The sequence below is a fragment of the Euprymna scolopes genome, chromosome 2 (genome assembly GCF_053919585.1).
Source record: "Euprymna scolopes isolate OS-2025 chromosome 2, ASM5391958v1, whole genome shotgun sequence".
Lineage (NCBI taxonomy): Eukaryota > Metazoa > Mollusca > Cephalopoda > Sepiida > Sepiolidae > Euprymna > Euprymna scolopes.
This window is the reverse complement of record NC_136483.1, coordinates 155,983,493-156,003,492: the sequence shown is the minus strand read 5'-3', so window position 1 is coordinate 156,003,492 and position 20,000 is coordinate 155,983,493. Positions and strand designations below refer to the sequence as shown.

Sequence of the window (20,000 nt, the reverse complement as noted above, 5' to 3'; positions counted from 1 at the left end):
CGCTTACGATAAATCCAGATGATTTGTAGGGTCTACAGGGACTATGGCAGCTACATCAGCCAGTTCTTGCCTGAAGCAAGAAAATCAATAAAAAGGTTGAAAAGGATCCAAACGAAAATATATTGGCAGGTATTTTCTGCGTTATTTATTGAAAGTTGCTCATAAATTTCTGTAAATTTTGGATGACGACATAAGGCACCTGCTGCGATTAAATTATCATTGATCTTCATGCGGTTATCGATTTTCAAGTATATATATATAGAGAGAGATTTCTTCTTGATGTCAATAATAATAATTCGGAAGAAGATATAATAGGCAAAGTAACATGCAGTAAGGAAATAAAAAGAGAGGGAAGAAAGTAAAAGAATGGAAGTGAAAGCGAGTTGTATTTAATATTTTACTTTATAATAAAACCCCATGGTATTTATTTGTATATATTTATATATACAGGCGTCCCCCTGTCTCTCTCTCTCTCTCTCTCTCTCTCTTGCAATACAAAACTTAGCGCGTAGAACAACATGCTTTGTCTAAATCTCTGGACGGAACTCTTTCAAGTGGAGAGGGGAATCGAGAAAGCAAACAGCATGTCGGAGAATTCGCTGCAGTCTGAAATTAATTTGGGAAGAAATCTTTCGCTACAAATAAAAGAAAAGGTCACCGGTAGGCGTTTGTAGATCATAAGTAATTTTATATATATATATATATATATATATATATATATATATATATATATATATATATATATATAAAGTAATTTTATATATAAAAAGTAAAATTAAGAACATAATTTTGAATTGAAAAACACCGGGGGAATAACGTAGCTAGGCAAAACCAGATGTACATCGGATGCTGGAGATTGCATCACTCCTTGATCGGAGAATCGAGATCAAGAAACAATGATAGAAAAATTACTACTACTTCTATTACTACTACTACTACTACTACTACTAATAATAATAATAATAACAATAACAATAATAATAATAATAATAATAATAATAATTCTGATTTTTGCCAACGTTTTCCTGAAGAGAGATGGAATTCATTTGCAGAGGACTTTCCTCAGTCACGGCTCCAAACGAGAAGCTTAAAAGACCAAGGAGTTTCCTAAGGATATTGATGGTACCTATAATAGCAGAAGTCCGAAAGCTACCAAAACATCGTGGATTCGTAGTTTTTTCTAATATCTTTCCAGACGACTTGATACCACCCATAGCGTACCTACTAGGACCGGGATTATTTGCGTTTTAACCCCCGTGTATACGCCTTATTTCCAAGGCCAATAGGAGCATAATTACTTCACCTCGTTCTCCTTCTCTCTCACGTTCCTGTCTCATGGTGCTGAGAAGTCTACAATTTGCCAGATTTTAGAGACTTTGTAGTTGATGAGCAAATCGGGACGATTATGTTCCAATTGCTTGGTCGTCATGACACTTTTGTCCCACCATGCCTATACATTGCCATCCTCCTCTCTTTTTGTTGTAATTTTTATTATTATTATTATTATTATTATTATTATTATTATTATTATTATTATATAAGAAGAAAAATGTCAAAATAATTGAACAATAATTCCAATCAACGGAATTTAAATATAAATTTTAAATATAAATATAATAATAAATCCAGGCAGAAGAGAGATAGAAAAGCCGACTCACTTCCGCCGGCACACGACCGATTAACTACCCACCACCGTCCCATCCCGATCCAACTCGGTTTTTTTTTCACACTTCACTGTAAAATAAATAAACTTTGTTGATTTAATAAGTTCCTGCTTGATTACAAAAACCACGGTCATCAGAGTGTATACACTATGGCATGCATTTTGTAAAAGTACGTCTATAAAATATATAGACGACAATATAACAAAAGGTGTACACTAGTAATAAGTTGTCTCTTTCTTTTTTTGTTTTCTTTGTTATTTGTCATATTTAGTTAATGAATCTTATTCGATTGGAGTCATTTTCATCCCTGTAATAATAATCTTGCTAATAAAAAGTAAGATTCGACTCACCCTTGCGGCAATATGTTTCGTCTTTTTCCGCGTTTAGTATGATTCGATTCAGCACGCTGTCCAGTTGTTCCTTGGTGAGCGGCCGTTTCCTGTTGTTGCGTGACCGCGGCCGATGAAAACAGAAGTAATAGATGAGGGCAAAGACGATGAGGACGAGCAAGGAGACGACGACAGAACCGGCGATGATTCCAGCACCGCTGCCTTCTTCGTTCCTTGGTTTCTCTGTGGTTAAATTGTCGCAGTTTACGATATCTGTGCAGAGGGAAGACGAAAAGAAAAATAAAAGAACATATTGTAAACGAAAAACCAAACACCATCATTAAAAATGTCGCAATAAGACAACTAAATAAGAATAAAGAAACATACAATGGTCTCAGGCAATTAAATGAGGTATCTATCTATCTATCTATATTATGTACAAAAATTCACCTGTAATCCCCTTTTTTAAAGATGGAATCTCCAGATCGTCGAAAACAAGTAAAGCAAGCAAGACGGTCAACCGAGTAATATAATAATTTAGATTAATTTCAAGGAATCTTGCTTAATTTGTATTTTCTAATGACGGATCAAATTAAATGAAAATCTGCAATATTTAAATATCGAATGTGAGGTTGACCCATCTTATGGCTTTCAAAATATCTTAATTGGTGCCAAAGAAACTCATATTTAAAGAATAATATCAATTATTAACTGTAATATTTCACTGAATTCGGAGTTACCTTAATTTTTTCGTAGACATCTATCCACTATTTGCTTTGCAATAAACTTAATTAAACTTGATATAGCCTACATTAGACACCTATATATATAGAAGCTGTGTTTAAAAAGTTCATAATTCTCACTGAATTAGTTTAAAAATTTGTTCTACACTTACAAATATAAAAACGTTTCCACATTTTTAATTATATTTATTTCAGTTTATAACTTAATTTATATGGCGAGAACCAGTGTGTCAATCTGATTGTGTAATATATATATATATATATATATATATATATATATATATATATATATATATATATATATATATATATATACTAGCATTTCAGCCCGGCGTTGCCCGGGTGTTTGGAGGTGTATGTTGAGCAAATAAAAAAAGCGGTCAATTTTTTTTTTAATTTGACCCCTATTATAACCCATAACGTTTATTGTTTTGGGCGCAAATCAAGTTATTAAGTTATATCCATGGTCGGGGAACCTATATCTAAAGTTTCAAGTATTTAGACCCAAAATTATCGGAGGAGTTTTCAAAGATCAAATCGTTGAACTTTGATCCCTTAACAGCTAAATTTCTGACCGAAAACCGATCACAAAGATTTTTTCAAAATCTCAGTAGCCTGTATATCAAATTACGAGTCTGTAGACTTAAAATTGCCAGAGTTATTGCGTAGGGAAATGTGGACAAACACACACATAGACAAACATACAGACACGTTCACTTTTATATATATATATATATAGATTTGACACCTAGCGTAAATGAAGATTTCAATGTTTTACTAACCATCCATTACGCGTCCACAGACGTTGTCAAAAGTGCCGTTGCTCTTCTTAATTGTGCATCTGGATTCTTTTTCACAGCTGAAAAGAAAAATACCGATTTATGAAAAACACAATTGATGAAAAACATATCATCGTACAACATTTTTTTATATGAAATGTAAAATCATTCTATACGTTCCTATTGTATTTTTCCAAGTTTAAAGCAAGTGTATTATATATCGTTCCTCTAAAGTATCCTCGCGTCCAAATTATATATTTTGAAATTCAGAAGCAGTGATAATCAAACTGTAGTAGGTTGTATTTCAATTCCTGCTGTAGCTGTTCTTTTTGGCCTTAGATCATACAAATTGTTCAGTCATCTCATAATATGTGTAGCAAGAACATCCCGAATTGTAAACCGGCTCCAACAATTTTTAATTTTAAATGTTTTACAAAGAAAGTCTTAAAACTTATTAAAGACCCCTCGTGTGTGTATATATATATATATATATATATATATATATATATATATATATATCAAAACAATGCGTCTCTCAATAAAATCATTAACTGTGTATAAACATCAACACACACACACACACACATACACACATATATATATATATATATATATATATATATATATATATATATATAATTGATTTTGAGTTTTGCATTTTACCGTTATTGGATATTTTACCTTTCACCAGACTATCCATTCACGTGAAATCACCTTTTTTTTCACCCTATTCCCTCTCCTTCACTATTTTTTACTATATAAGATCTATGACTTACTTGCAGTTTCATCAAATACTTTTGCAAGCAAAATCGGATCCCGCATTTTGCTAAATCCTACGCTTTGATGAGAAGGAAAGTATTTCTTCGAAACTTCGCGGATTAAGGACTATCAACTTATTCGGTGCTTCCTTTTTAAAAGTAAAAATATGTTTAACTCTTTTTCCAAGTGTTTTTAAAATGTCTTATTATATATATATGTATATATATATATGTATGTATACGCGTGTGTGTGTAATTTAGCATGTTTAAAAATAAAGACATAAAGTCAGTCTTTATATAACTTTATTTAAATATTATACCACAATATTGACAAAGTCACCCACATACAATACTGTTTCGAAATCCGACCGCCCAAGCGACAGTCGGAGCTTCTAAGCATTGCGCTATTCGGCAATTAATTTAGTGTATTAGCAATGTCTTGACATTGTCCAAATGCATAAGCTCAATTTGTTTACGCAAAGAGCATCGCTTAATACGCTAATGGCAATTTGTATATCACTTCCCAATATGCTCAACCTAAGATAGCGAACAATAACTATGGAAAGATAGAGAATGCAAATATTTATTTATATATATATATATATATATATATATATATATATATATATATATATAAAGGAGATTAGAACTGTAGTCTAAAGAGCAGAGTGTATTTTAATGTAATAGTAAAATTACTAATTAAATTAAGATACAGGAAAAGAAAAAGTGCTCGTTGTAATTTAGATATATAATAAGCTCGATAGGTAAATATCCTAGAGCTAATTTAATATTCAGTAATGTGATTGATAATTTAGAATTCGAATTAGAATTAAATTAAAAATCCGTTTCATACGAAGGAACAACAACAAAGTCAATAATTTATTTGACTTTGTTGTTGTTCCTTCATATGAAATGGATTTTTAATTTAATTCTAATTTGAATTCTAAATTATCAATCACATTACTGAATATATATATATATATATATATATATATATATATATATATGGGGGGCTGTCTATTTGTATATGTGTGTAAAATGAATAAAGTACCTGATTTTTAAATTTTTTTTTTACATAGGCGTCACCACTTATCAAGGCCGATAGGTGACTCAAGGATAAGGGTTAAAGAGTGTAGAATAGTAAAAAGGACAATATAGTAATCGATAGTAATGGAAGTTCGGTAAATTTGTTAAGTTTAACGGCTCATCAGAAACTTGTTCACGTTGGACTTGAAGACAACCATATTATAGACAGCTGGATAGCAGGAAAACGGAAGACAATTACACATGCGTGCAGTTCTAAGAAAGAAGCTTTTATCATGGAATCTATGTTTAGGTTTAGGCACAGATAAAGAGTGTGGAAAATTATTGATAATGTTTTCAGCTAGTCGAGTGTTTCTTGCGGAAGTTTGGCGAGGGGGGACCATAGATTGAAGCTCAGTCGAACACTTTCCATGAAAATAACGATAAAGCAGAGACAAACTCGCAACATCTCTTCTGTGAGATAGAGGTTGCAGCGAAGAGAAAAGGACATCTCCCACCAGGCCATGAAGTCTATTTTGAACCCTATCAAGGCAGGACAAGTCTTTTCCAGCAGCTCCTGCCCATATGTGGCAACAGTATTCCATCCTTGGACGTATCTGGCTCTTATATAGATAGAGAATTGCATCAGCAGTGAGATATCTACTTGATAGATCGAAGGATCCGACCATTTTTCCAGCGGCCTTAGCAACAGATTTGATGTACGTATTCCATTTAAGATCAGGAGTAAAGGTCAAGCCCAGAAGCCTGTCAAAGGCCTCCCCAAGACGAGAGCCATTCATTTCAATTGATGCCAGATGGGGATCAGAACGTTGATGATGTAAAGATAGAAGCTTGGTTTTAGATGCATTAAAAGTAACTAGCCACTCCTTTCCCCATTGTACAACGTGATCAAGATCAGAGGAGAGAGAATCGGAGAGAACTTGGTCGTTTACTGTCTTAGATGTGCTACCATAGATGGTAGTGCCGTCAGCAAAAATGTCTACGATTATGTAAGGATGTGATTTGGAAGATCATTAATATAGATCAGGAAAAGAGTTGGGCCCAGGATGGACCCCTGAGGGACTCAAGCATTTATACTGTGAGCTTCTGATTTTTGCCCATCAACTACTACTCTTATGAACCTATCAGAGAGAAATGATTTAATAATTGAGAAGACATTTCCAGCTATACCATAGCTGGAGATCTTGTGAAGTAAACCTTTATGCCATACGCTATCAAAAGCCTTTGATATGTCAAGAGCAATTGCCCTAGAAAGGTTGCCTCTGTCGAGAGATTCGCTAATCCTATGAGATATAACTGTAAGCACATCTGCTGTAGATCTAGCAGAACGGAAACCATATTGTGTGTCACTAAAAAGGTTATTTTTGTTGATATGATTGATTACTTCTGTATTTAACACAAATTACAGCAACTTACTCATGACGCACAGGAGACTTCTTGGCCTGTACTGAGAGGCGGATGAACGATCACCTGAATTCTTAAATACAGGGCATACTGATGAGATTTTCCAGGGAGATGGGAAGCAATTCTCCTTAAGACAACGTTTAAACAGTTTTGTAAGTATGGGTGCTAGTTCTGTCTGAAGTTTTTTGAGTACTATAATTGGAATACCGTCAGGGCCAGTTGCTTTACTGGAATCAAGGTTTTTGATTAGCTTGTCAACATCTCTTCTGTGAGATAGAGGTTGCAGCGAAGAGAAAAGGACATCTCCCACCAGGCCATGAAGTCTATTTTGAACCCTATCAAGGCAGGACAAGTCTTTTCTAGCAGCTCCTGACCATATGTGGCAACAGTATTCCATCCTTGGACGTATCTGGCTCTTATATAGATAGAGAATTGCATCAGTAGTGAGATATCTACTGGATCGATAGAAGGATCCGACCATTAATTCTAATTTGAATTCTAAATTATCAATCACATTACTGAATATATATATATATATATATATATATATATATATATATATATACATATATATATATATATATATAGACAGATGGGGGCTGTCTATTTGCATGTGTGTGTAAAATGAATGAAGTACCTGATTTTTAATTAGTCATAACCATAGGTTTTACGCTGTGGGCGATTCATCGGATGACTTTTAGGGTATTATGCTTCAGAACTTCATAGCAACCAACTACCAGCATATACCGAATGCAAGCCATAAATGAATAAAATCAATAAACAAAATTGAAAGAAAATAATTGTAGTTAGATGCAAAGTTTTATATGAAATAACATTTCTTTATGTGAATCTTTCAATTTGTGTTCATTTGCACTAATTACAAAAGAGAGCAACTTACTTTTTAAGTGGTTTACATTTCTCAGATCGATCCACTGTGTCTGAGTACATGTTTTTTGCGAGACAGTCTTCACATATACCTGGAAAGCAAAAAAAAAAAAAGAAATAATAATATAACGTCAAAATCAATAAATTAGAAGGGAACATTCTTCGAGTAGACAAACGCAGTAAATCAAATATTTATTGGAGAACCAATTTGGTTGCTGAAACTTTAAATGTTGATATTTTTTTTCAACTTTTTCAATGGTTTCTGATAGCATCTGTCATAAGGAGAAAATCGAAATGTACAATCAATAACAAACACGCACATACATACACACATATACACACTCACACACGCGCACACACACACACAACTATATATATATATATATATATATATATATATATATATATATATATATATATATATTACTAAACTAACGAAATGATCATCATGAATTTTGGAATATATATATACTAGGTAACACGGTAATAAAACCATTGGCACAGTATCATATTTACATTTAGGATGTGCATATATATATATATATATATATATATATATATATATATATATATATATATATATATATATATATATAATTTTTTTTTTTTATTTGTTTTTTTAATTTATTTTTTCTTTATTTCTTTACTGTTTATTTATTATTTATTTTCTATTTATTTATTGACTTATTTATTTATTTTCCATTTAGTGTCTTCTAACAACTCTTGCTGGCCTTTTTTTTTAAGTGATGACCTGTACATTTCAGTTGACCTATATTATTCTGCCCTATATATTTTTTCGCGCCTTTAACATTTCATCTCTGGGTCATTTTGTGATTTGTTTCGCTATTTATATTATCACCAGTTTTTTCTCCTCTTTTTCTTCCTTGATCTTACTTATTTATATTTATATATCGGCAGTAGAATGAAAAGCATATCTTATTTTTCTTTTATTAATATTATTGGAATTTTTTCCTTTTTTTCCTTGTACACATTTTTGTGAATTTTTCCATGGATTTCTTCCTTTGGATTATTATGGACCATCTTCTTCCAATTACGGGATTTTTTGGATTTTACTTGTGCAAATGGAAATTCAATTAACTTTCTTGGAGTTATATACTTGGATTTTACCGTCACTGGATTTTTTATCTTCCACCAGACTATCTATTCATGTGCAATCACATTTTTCTTCACCATATTCCCTCTGCTTCACTTTTTTTTTCAAGTAAGATCTTTGACTTACTCGTTGTTTCATCAAATACTTTTGCATGCAAAATCCGATCCCGCAGTTTGCTATTTCCTACTCTCTGATGAGAAGGCAAGTATTTCTTCGAAACTCGGCGGATTAAGGACTATCCACTTATCTAGTGTTTCCTTATCAGATTGAATATGTTTTTAACTTATTTCAAAGTGTTTTTAACATGTTTTATTAATTGTTTGCTCATATATATATATATATATATATATATATATATATATATACTGATACATACGTGTGTATGTGTGTGCGCGTGTGTGTGTAAACTGGAAACGTTTAGTAAGCGAATTTAACGCAGATATATTTTTTTTAAATAAACAAACATTTATTTGTGTATAAATCAAAATTTTCGACGTCATTGTGGCTTCCTCAAGACAATAAAATATTTTTTTCTTTTTATTGGTCATTATGTGTTTTCGCAATATGTATTTTCGGCAATAAGTAACACATGCACAAATTCTTTTCGGTGGAACACCCACTGAAAAACGACCCTTGCTTGAATGAAAAATAAATAAGAACTGAAAGTTAATAAGAATTGAAGTTTGATTTGGCGAAAGATTTGGATTCTAGAAACAATAGAAAGCGAGAATTAATGCCATATAACATGAATCCCATATATTCATTCTTTTATGAACTGTCATCCTCATTTGTTTCACTACATTTCCGCCGATCCTCATCATGGCCTTCTCCAGGTCATTAATCAGGGCTCGTCGCGCAGTGGGTAGAGGCGTTTAATGATATAATATTTTTTTTTTTAATTCAATGTATAATATTATATAATCAATTCTTAATGCTGCAATATTTTAAGTTATGAATTTATTATATTTTTCACTAGAATATATTATCCCTTTCTTTTCCAGTTTTAACAACTAGTCCTTTACTTTTTTTTTTTTTTTTTTTACACAGTGATCACCACTTATCAAAGCCCGGAAGCCACTCAGGGATAAGGGTTATTGCAAGTACATCACGTTAGTGAGGAGATTTTATGAAGTGTTTAATTAGGGGGGGCGGTTCATTAGGAATTTGTTAACATTAGACTTGAAGACATCCAAGTTGTAGTCTGGAGGGAAGCAGGCAGACGGAACAGAGTTCCACAGGCGTGCAGTTCTAAGAAAGAAGCTTTGCTCATGAAATCCGCGTTTTGATTTAGGCACAGATATAGAGTGGGGGAAATTTTTCACAGTGGATTCAGCTAGACGGGTGTTTTTCATGAAAGTTTGGCGAGGGGGGACCAGGGATTGGAGTTCAGACGAGCACTTTTCCATGTTTAAACTTAACCATATTACTTTTCATGTTCGCATTATTCTATTGTATATATATATATATATATATATATATATATATATATGTGTGTGTGTGTGTGTGTGTGTGTGTGTGCAATTAAAGCCCCCTCTTTGAGTTCAGCACTTTGTAAATATATTTTCACCCGACGCGTATTTAAAGCGATTAAGCGAAGCCCACTATTAATTTGTTTGTAAACAAGCTAATGGTTCAAGCACTTTGCGGCGTGAGGGTGTGGATTTAATACACACTCTAGGCGAAATATTTGCGGCACTGATTGGTAGCCGAATGGTGAGAGCTGCCGACTTTCAATGCGACGGTTGTAGGTTCAATCCACGGCTGGGGAAAGGTGTTTGTCTAGCTGCACTGATGAGTTGTGATACAACGAAACAGTACTGTATGTGGATGGTAATATATATATATATATATATATATATATATAATTATAAAACGCAAATGACCTTGTAACGGATGTTGTAACCACACATCCGGTCTACGACTTACGGTTGCGCATGCGTACATAAACATAAACCCATAACATCGTAAACAAATAAACACAAATCGCTAATTTTGAAAAATTTGATCTGAAATATTAACGTTATTATTTAAAAATTATTATTCAACATGTGAAATGTGGGTCTGTTTTGCAACTATTCTGTATTACCACTATACTATGGACATTTTATTACAAATAAATCAATGTTGACCCGTTTACAACCATTATAATTATTTACAACGGCGATTTCCCCCACCGCCTTCCTTTTTTTTTTAATTTATTCTCTATTTTTTAATACAACTTTCTTAAAATCATTCATACATTTTCTTCTACACTATCAACATAATTAAATAACCCCGAAAATATGTTTTTTTTTATTTGCGTTAAAAATAAATAATGAAAGCTACAATAAAACGCATTGTTTTATTGTGTACGTTTTCAGCGTCCCAATTGTTTTTTTTCGCGTTTAAATGATCCAAATAAACAATTTTCAATACTTTCTGCATTTTTTTCACATCGTTCATTTCCGTGTTACGTTTAAGTTATTTTAACGTAATTTTCTTACAAATAAATCTACTTTGACGCGTTGACAACCATAAGCGTATTTACAACGGCGATTTACCCACCGCCTTCCTTTGTTTTTTAATTTATTCTTCATTTTTAATACACTTCCCTTAAAAAACATTCATACATTTTTTTTTTAAATGTGTTCTTTTTAATTGCGTTACAAATAAATAAACAACCCGACAAGAAAACGTATTGTTTTACGATGTACGTTTTCAGCTTCCCAATTGGTTTTTGCGTTTAAATTATCCAAATAAACAATTGTTAATACTTTCTGAGTTTTTTTTACATAGGTCATTTTCGCATTGTCTTAATTAGTTTTATTGGCCTTATTATTAACATATAAAGTAAATATTCGACACAAAGGTCATGAATGTTTGTTTAAAATAAATGAAAACAAGTTATATTTTATTTTATTTTCTATTTAAAAAGTTATTCTTAACTTGGGGAGAGTGTTTTTAACTATTCTGTACTTTCAACTAAAAATTTTATTTAAAAAAGATATATCAAAATTTGTATTTAACTTTAAGTATTATGGTATCTGTTCAGTGCACATTTACCTATGAGTATGATATACCACTTAACAAAGTAAAAAATTGACTTCGGAATATAGTGGGGGTATATCCGCTAGTTTTATCAACATCTTATCTTTCATAGACGATACATCGCTAGTTTTTCTTTAATCTATCATTATTTTCATGGCCATGTTATGTGCTGGACAGAGCTCCAATTTATAGTTCTTCCCATTAAACAATAAAGAAAAACCTCGCCTCTGTAGATAAATTTCTGTTTCCCACTGGGTGCCTTAAATTAAAGGGAGCATTCTTACGCCTTTCTTGCTAAGAACTTCTTTAATTGTGTAACATTATGTGTAACGTTATTTCCATGGGAGGTGCTCATCTAAACTCCAATCTCTGGTCCCCCCTCGCCAATCTTTCACGAAAAACACCCGTCTAGCTGAATCCACTGTGAAAAATTTCCCCCACTCTATATCTGTGCCTAAATCAAAACGCGGATTCCATGAACAAAGCTTCTTTCTTAGAACTGCACGGCTGTGGAACTCTGTTCCGTCTGCCTGCTTCCCACCGGACTACAACTTGGATGTCTTCAAGTCCAATGTTAACAAATTCCTAATGAACCGCCCCCCTTAAGTAAACACTTCATCAAATCTCCACACTAACGTAATGTACTTGCAATAACCCTTATCCCTGAGTGGATTCCGGGCCTTGATAAGTGGTGATAACTGTGTAAAAAAATTTTTTTTTTAAAACAATACTATGGGGTTGCTTCCCAGCTGACTACATCCTGCTCGTCTTTAAATTTAATATAAGTAAATTCTTGTTGAAAGGTCCTCTTAACTAACAATCTTATGCTCAATCTTAACCATCATGCTCTGTCTCTCTTTATACCTGAAAAATAATCATTAACCCTAATCATCGAGTGTCCGTTTGACCATGATCAACGATGACTCATTATTACATCAGAAATCGAACAGGAAAACTTACTTCTCGATTAATGGTCCAACATCCTAAATATATGGTACTCCGTTAGTTTCAGATCCGAATGAAATTCTGAATAATGTATTAGTTATTAAGACATATAGTAATATCCGATCTTTAGTCCAATGCCTACGAAAGATGGTAAATATTCTATAGAAAAATTACGACAAAATTATGGATGAGTAAAATCTGACATCGTATTTTTTATGGATAAACGTGGCTGTAATAAATGCTGAGATTGTAGCTAAACAAGTCCACTTCTATTACATAATAACTTTTAACTCATTATATGCTAGTGTTTTTTATATTAAGCAGGAATACTTTTATTGAGATCCAAATGTGATAAGTAAAATTGTTAATTGGTTTCTAAAAATATCAAAAAAGCTATTCATATACGAAATGCTAGATTATCTATATCTCTATTATATGTTTGATATATTTTACATAAAATGTCACTTCATTAAATTCATGTGATATTAATCGTTATATATATATATATATTGGTAGCAAGTCATTATTCAAGCACGCCTGCCTGAACACATCAGAGTTATTCTTTTTTTCCAATTTTTCTGGATATCTTTTCCATTCGCCGAGAGGTCTTTTTTATATTAGTTGGCATATGGTATAAAATATCGCCCAAAAGTTTTTGTTCAGCCACGTTCTACTCAAGCGCTTTCTATCAGTAGGTCCGATTATCATCAGGAGCGATTGTTGTTGTTGTGGTTGTTGTTTTCTTTCTCTTTTCCTTTGAGGCTAGGTGTATATATATATATATATATATATATATATATATATATGTGTGTGTGTGTGTGTGTGTATGTGTGTATATATATATATATAACGATTAATATCACATGAATTTAATGAAGTGACTTTTTTGTAATATATATATATATATATATATATATAAAGCACGATACCCGTTGACACACCGGTTCTCGACAGATCACTGAAGTTAAGCAACGTTGAGCCTGGCCAGTGCCAGATAGGTGATCATTTGTGAAGACTACGTGCTGTATGTACCGTGCCAAATCGTAGACATTTTCAGGTTGGTATCTGGAGGCACATTAATTTACTGGGAGAGACGCACCCCAAGTTTCGTTAAAACATGTCTATAGGAGAAGGAAATTGATGTAAAAACACCTGCAGCTTACCGTATACTCAGTCTAGTACCAATCATCTGCACCAACAAAGGTTAGCAGTAGTATAAAAAAGTGTGGTTGGTTCTACACAACGCCTTCGCCACTATAAACAAGTTATCCGTGTGGATTTCTAAGTAACTTAGTTGTTGTGGCGGAAGCTCTTACGTCGAAATCGACGAAGAGTCCACCATATATATATATATATATATATATATATATATATATATATATATATATATATATATATATATATGTTGGGGTGGAGAGGGCTTCTGTAAGCCGTGGTGAAGGCCAACTTTCTAGGAGAAGCAAATCTCTGATTTTTAAAAAAACACAGAAAGCGGGAGACCAGTACCCGCATTAAGCTGGTCTGTAGTTTAACTTGTTGCTGTCTATCTTGCTCTTGCTTGTTGCTGGATCTCAACATTTTGAACCGAGAGAGAGAGAGAGAGAGAGAGACTTAGCTGTCGTACAAATCTAAGACTCTGTAACATCATCTGTGTATAGATACTCCCTCAAGCATTTGTCTATAAAAATGATCCTTTGGCGATTGAAGTCATTTTTGGGCTCAGGGACTTTAAGTGTCCGAGGGAGTGGCATTCGTCTGACATGACGTTGCAATCATATATATATATATATATATATATATATATATATATATATATACACTAGTAGGCTGCGCAGCGTTGCCCGCGGAATCTACTTTTATTTTCGCCTCCGATATAATGACAGCATACGTGACGTCATATAAATATATACATATATGTATATATATATATATATGCCATGTGTGCATTCATCTGCTATGACATCATGCAGTAGGAAACCGTAAGGCTAAGTGCTGTTAATGATTTTTTCATATATTTATGTAGTTTTTAGTTGATAATAAGATGTGTTATTATTTTCTTTCCTAAGAGTTTATATTTCCATTGGTTAATGGCTGAGCTTCTCTCAAAAAAATACTCCGTGAAAAATTACATGACCCCATTTTCTTTTTTTTTAATGAGTGTTACACACCCATTTTACGAAGGTCTCACATTAAAAGGGAACCTTATTTTTACACGTGGGGAGTGTGGTAGTTTCAATTCTATTTATTCCACCAAAAAAGATAACAAAAGGAGACGTTTGTTGAATTTTCTTTAAGGGTTTACTTTGAAGACTATAAACTCAAGAGATGGTGATTAATGTTCTCGTAGACATTTTCTATTGGCTAACTAAACTGAAATGGGTTACGTAGGGGCACAGGCGTCGAAGTAACATTTCGCATCCTGACCAACAAAACATTCTACATTATTGGCGATGTTTCCTTTGTATGGATTCCACGAAGAAACCGATGAGAAATGAAAACTATTTTGCCCAGGTCAAAACATGTTTTATCTACACCGTTTAGTTTAAAACCTTACACATTAGCCAGCTTTGATTAGAAACAATTATGCTTCGCAGATTTGAAATTTTGTGAACTCAGTGTGACCTTTGTCAAACTTTAAACTAACTAACTTAATCATACCGACGCAGTGTTACGTATACGCTGTGGCCGATTGTTCAAAATGCCTGTGTCCAGTCTCTACAATTGTTACATGTATTTTATCGCTGGCAAAAGTATACACACACACACACACACACACACACACACACACACACACACACACCCTCACACACACACAATGACAGAGAAGTAAAAATAACAACACTGTTGATTTACAAAAATATATTTTTGTTTTTAGTTCACTTCGACAAATAGTTACCGTGTTTTAACGTTTACTGAAAGACGCGGGGATTCGTGAGTTGTGACATTTGTTTGGCGGTGTGAAAAAGGTGACACATGCCGTAGCTCTCTCTATCTTTCCCTCTCTCTCTCTCTTTATTTCTTTCTCTCCTTCTCTTTCTTTCTCTATTTCTTTCTTTAAATCTCTCTCTGTATTTCTCTCTTTCTTTCCCTTTCTCTGACTTTTCCCTCTTACGATTCTATTTATAATCACATGCTTTCTATCGGAATCTCTTATACTTATTGTGTCTATTGTCTCAATCGTCGACCGTTATCTGCTACAAGTATTTCTGGTTCGAACTATTCATTCTATTAGAAAATAGGTAGGAATACCAAATTCTTAACATTTGAATTTACGTGTGCAACCAACCAATGTTTTTTCTTACCGGTGTTGTCCGAGATTATCTAACAGTAGAGCTCCTACCATTTACAACCTCGTCTTCATACTTCGTCACATGACTAGTATACATAGTACCGTTTTTCTGAAGAATAAATTCATCTGGATACTGTTTTCATTGCTATTATCTTTTGAAACGTGCCAATTCAGCACTTTACGCTACTTATATTGTAATGAATCATCATGCTCTCCTGGGCGTTTAATTTAGAATAGAATCTCCGGCTATTCATTTTTCAAACATGCTACAATCTTCTAAAAAGATTTTTCATTCTCCCGATCGGTATTCAGCAAACCGCTCCCAGATGACCACATCGCTTCAAACGGTATTTGAAAAACATATTTGCAAAGTCTCCACTGTATTTGTTTAGTTATGGCTCCCAATAGGAAAGGTGTTTAGGGAGACCAGTGTCGTCCATTATAACTAAATGTCTAGCCTGTTTCGTTAAATTTCGAATAGTAAACGCTTCAATGCTGGAGACATTAGGCGATTGAAACTGGAGTGTGCTAGCTGCGTAAGTCTAACATTTTATTTGTTTCAAGCACTGTTATATATCATTTCCGACGGCGCCTGTCCCAGTAGACTGACTATGAACTCGAAAAACTGCGATACTGCGAAACCGTCGGTATATATATATATATATATATATATACTCGGGTTTTTTTTATATTCAAAAGTAATGGACTAATGAATTCAACGAGGTTGTTAGATAGTGCTCAATAAAAAGAGCTGATAATACTTGTTTATTGTTATATAAACGAGCTCACATCCCGCTGCTACAAATAGCCACTTGTTTCAATCAAACAACAGATATCATCAGGCAGTTCAATGAATAATGAATTATTCATTGAACTTTTGAATAGTCAAGTCGCTGCCTGATGATATCTGTTGTTTGATTGAAACAAGTGGCTATTTGTAGCAGCGGGATGTGAGCATGTTTATATAACAATAAACAAGTATATATATATATATATATATATATATATATATATATATATATATATATATATATAAGAGGGGTAGGGCCTCGAAACACGCATATCCGCAGATTACTGTTAAAAAAATAAGGAATAAATAAAAGATATATATATATATATATATATATATATATATATATATATATAGGCAGTATCTTTCCATTCAGACCGATATTACTAAATAGAACGGCGGGTTTTTGTTTTATGATCTTTTTTATAATTTTTCCATTTTTCGAATTGTCATTCTTATGTTTCGGTCGAATGTGTGTAGGAAAGTTCCGTAGTCATCTTCGTTAACCTGTTCTTTTTTTCTCTCATTAAGAAAAAACACTCCGTGGAAATTAACAATATCGGTCTGAATACATATATGTATATATATATATATATATATATATATATGTATATATATATATATATGTATGTATGCATATTACTATATATATACTAATTTATATATGTATATTAATATATATACATATATTAATTTATATATGTATATTAATACTAGCAATCGGTGCCCGGCGTTGCACAGGTGTTTTGAAGTGTATGCTGAGAAAAAAAAACGGTCAATTTTTTAAACTTTGACCCCTATTATGACCTCTTAACATTTATTGTTTAGGGATCAAGTAAAGTTAATAAGTTAGATCTATGTCCAAGGAATCTATATCTAAATATCACGTGTGTAGACCCTAAATTGTAGAAGGAGTTTGGTAGAGTTCTCAAAGGTCAAATTGTTGAATATTGACCACTTAATCGCCAAATTTCTGTCGAAAACCTATCACATTAATTTTCCCAAATCTCAGTACCCTATATATCAAATTTCGAATCTGTAGGCTTAAAATTGACAGAGTTTTAGCGTAGGGAAATGCACACAGACGCACAGACACACACAGACACTATCACATATATATATATATATATATATATATATATATATATATATAAACATAAACATCATATATATAAGGATAATAGTACGCCATATATATATATAACAAAAGACCATTATTTACTGAAGTGAAACGAAAACCCGGGGGAACTTTACCCAAAAATAAATCTATATTTTTTTGTGTGTATTGATAGTCCTATCAACACCCCATTTTTTCTATTTATTTAAAAAGAAAATACAACTTTTTTATTTATGAGTCGTGGAATTGCATTCATCTACAAAAGATCTAGCTAATGTGCATATTTTTTTATCGTTTTTAATTAATTCCCTATAAGTTTTTTTTTCGGTTCTCTTATACGATGATCATCTTTATTTAACTATTACGTGTAATTATATTCATACAGATATTCTATATGATTTATATTTGCCTAATATTTGCGTAGAAATGAAGAAAATCAAATTTACTGTGTGTTTATCGTGTTGCCATAACAACGTGACGTAGCCAAGGACGGTAGTGGACGTGAGTGTGTGTGCGTGTGTGCGCGTGTTTTCGTGCTGTGTTTATATTATGCATATTGTTTCGTATCTTATCAACTTTTTCGAATCTATGTGTACAGTAATACAAACCCGTTTTTCGAGCTGAATAAATATGTTACATTGAATAAAAACACGAAAAATATATCCAGTTTGGTAGAAAAGTAACTTTTATTTGCCTTTAATAACATTTATTTGTTATATATTTGTTTTTTGACAACTTTTTCGAATCTATGGGTACAGTAATACAACCCCGAAATGAAAAGACCACGAGTGAACGCGCGTTTTATATAAAAATAAGTATTTTTAAATTTTATCTTTCTAGCTTTAAAAAAAAGTTTTAAAATGTTATAAGCCGGCATAATTTATTTTTAAATATTGAAAAATTTCAGGAAAATTAATTTTTGCTAGATTTTCAAAACATTGTTTTCGTGTTGTGTGTACGTGTCTGCGGCTAGCACCAGAATGGCGGCCGTGATGTCGTAGGTTGGATTGTTAGATTGTGTAAGTTTCGTATTTTTTTTAATTTGTAAATAACAAGTTATGAAAAAATTAAACTTTTCCAAGATGGACAATAAATAAAGCCATAATATTTTATGGTAAAGGTAAGAGCGTAGGAACCATAGTTTTTTAGGAGATGTGATTATCGGATAAACCAATCAGAAATCGTCTGTGGCACACACATCTCTGTTTTTATAGATATATAGATAGATATATACATATATTAATTTATATATATATATATATATATATATATATATATATATATATATATATATATATATATATATACTAGCATTTTATCCCGGGGTTGCCCGGGTGTTTGGAGGTGTATGCTGAGCAAAAAAAAAAGAAAAAGAAAAGTGGTATTTATTTTTAAATTGGACCCCTATTATTATCCCTTACCATTTATTGTTCGGTGCTCTAATTAGATTATTAAGTTAGATCCATGTCAAATGAACCTATATCTAACATTCCAAGTGTTTAGACCCGAAATCGTCGGAGTAGTTTGGTAGAGTTCTCAAATGTCAAATCGTTGAACTTTGACCCTTTAACAGTCGAACTTCTGTCCGAAAACGGATCACAAAGATTTTCCCTAATCTCAGTACCCATTATATCAAATTTCGAGTCTGTACACTGAAAATTGACAGAGTTATTGCGTTCGAAAATGTACACCGGCACACAGACACACAGACACGTTCACTTTTATAGATACACTAGCATTTCAGCCCTGCGATGCCCGGGTGTTCGGATGTGTACATTGAGCAAAAAAAAAAAAAGTGGTAGTAGAAAGGCAGACCCGAACCCGTACCGCAAATGAGGAAAAAAACGGGAAAAAATCTGACGTATACGCTGTTATGACCACTGCCAAACCGGAAGTTACTTTTTTTTTAATTTAGGTTAGACAATCTAAAGAAGAGGATATTTTTCAAAAATATTGACCAAAAAAGCGACCTCCCCTTGTAAAAAAGTTCCCAGTTTAAGGTGAAAATATTAATGCTTTTAGCCAATTTTTCGATATTTGTCGTTTAAAAGATCGAACTTAAAAACGATACTGATCTTAAGAAAATCCGTCGACTTTGTCCAAAGTGCTCGG

At 32.7% G+C, this 20,000-nt stretch overlaps 1 protein-coding gene across 11 annotated transcripts in view; it reads right to left on the bottom strand.

Annotated features, from left to right (window-relative positions):
- LOC145297766 (uncharacterized) overlaps positions 1–20,000 on the bottom strand; it is a 704,274-nt gene that overhangs the window by 65,538 nt on the left and 618,736 nt on the right. For all 11 annotated transcript variants that reach the window (XM_080144049.1, XM_080144060.1, XM_080144093.1 and 8 more), the window contains exons 5-7: positions 7,620–7,698; positions 3,519–3,595; positions 2,015–2,266 (exon numbers count right to left, since the gene is read on the bottom strand). In XM_080144049.1, coding sequence (XP_080000175.1) covers positions 2,015–2,266; positions 3,519–3,595; positions 7,620–7,698 — 408 coding nt within the window. The remainder of the gene's footprint in view (positions 1–2,014; positions 2,267–3,518; positions 3,596–7,619; positions 7,699–20,000) is intronic.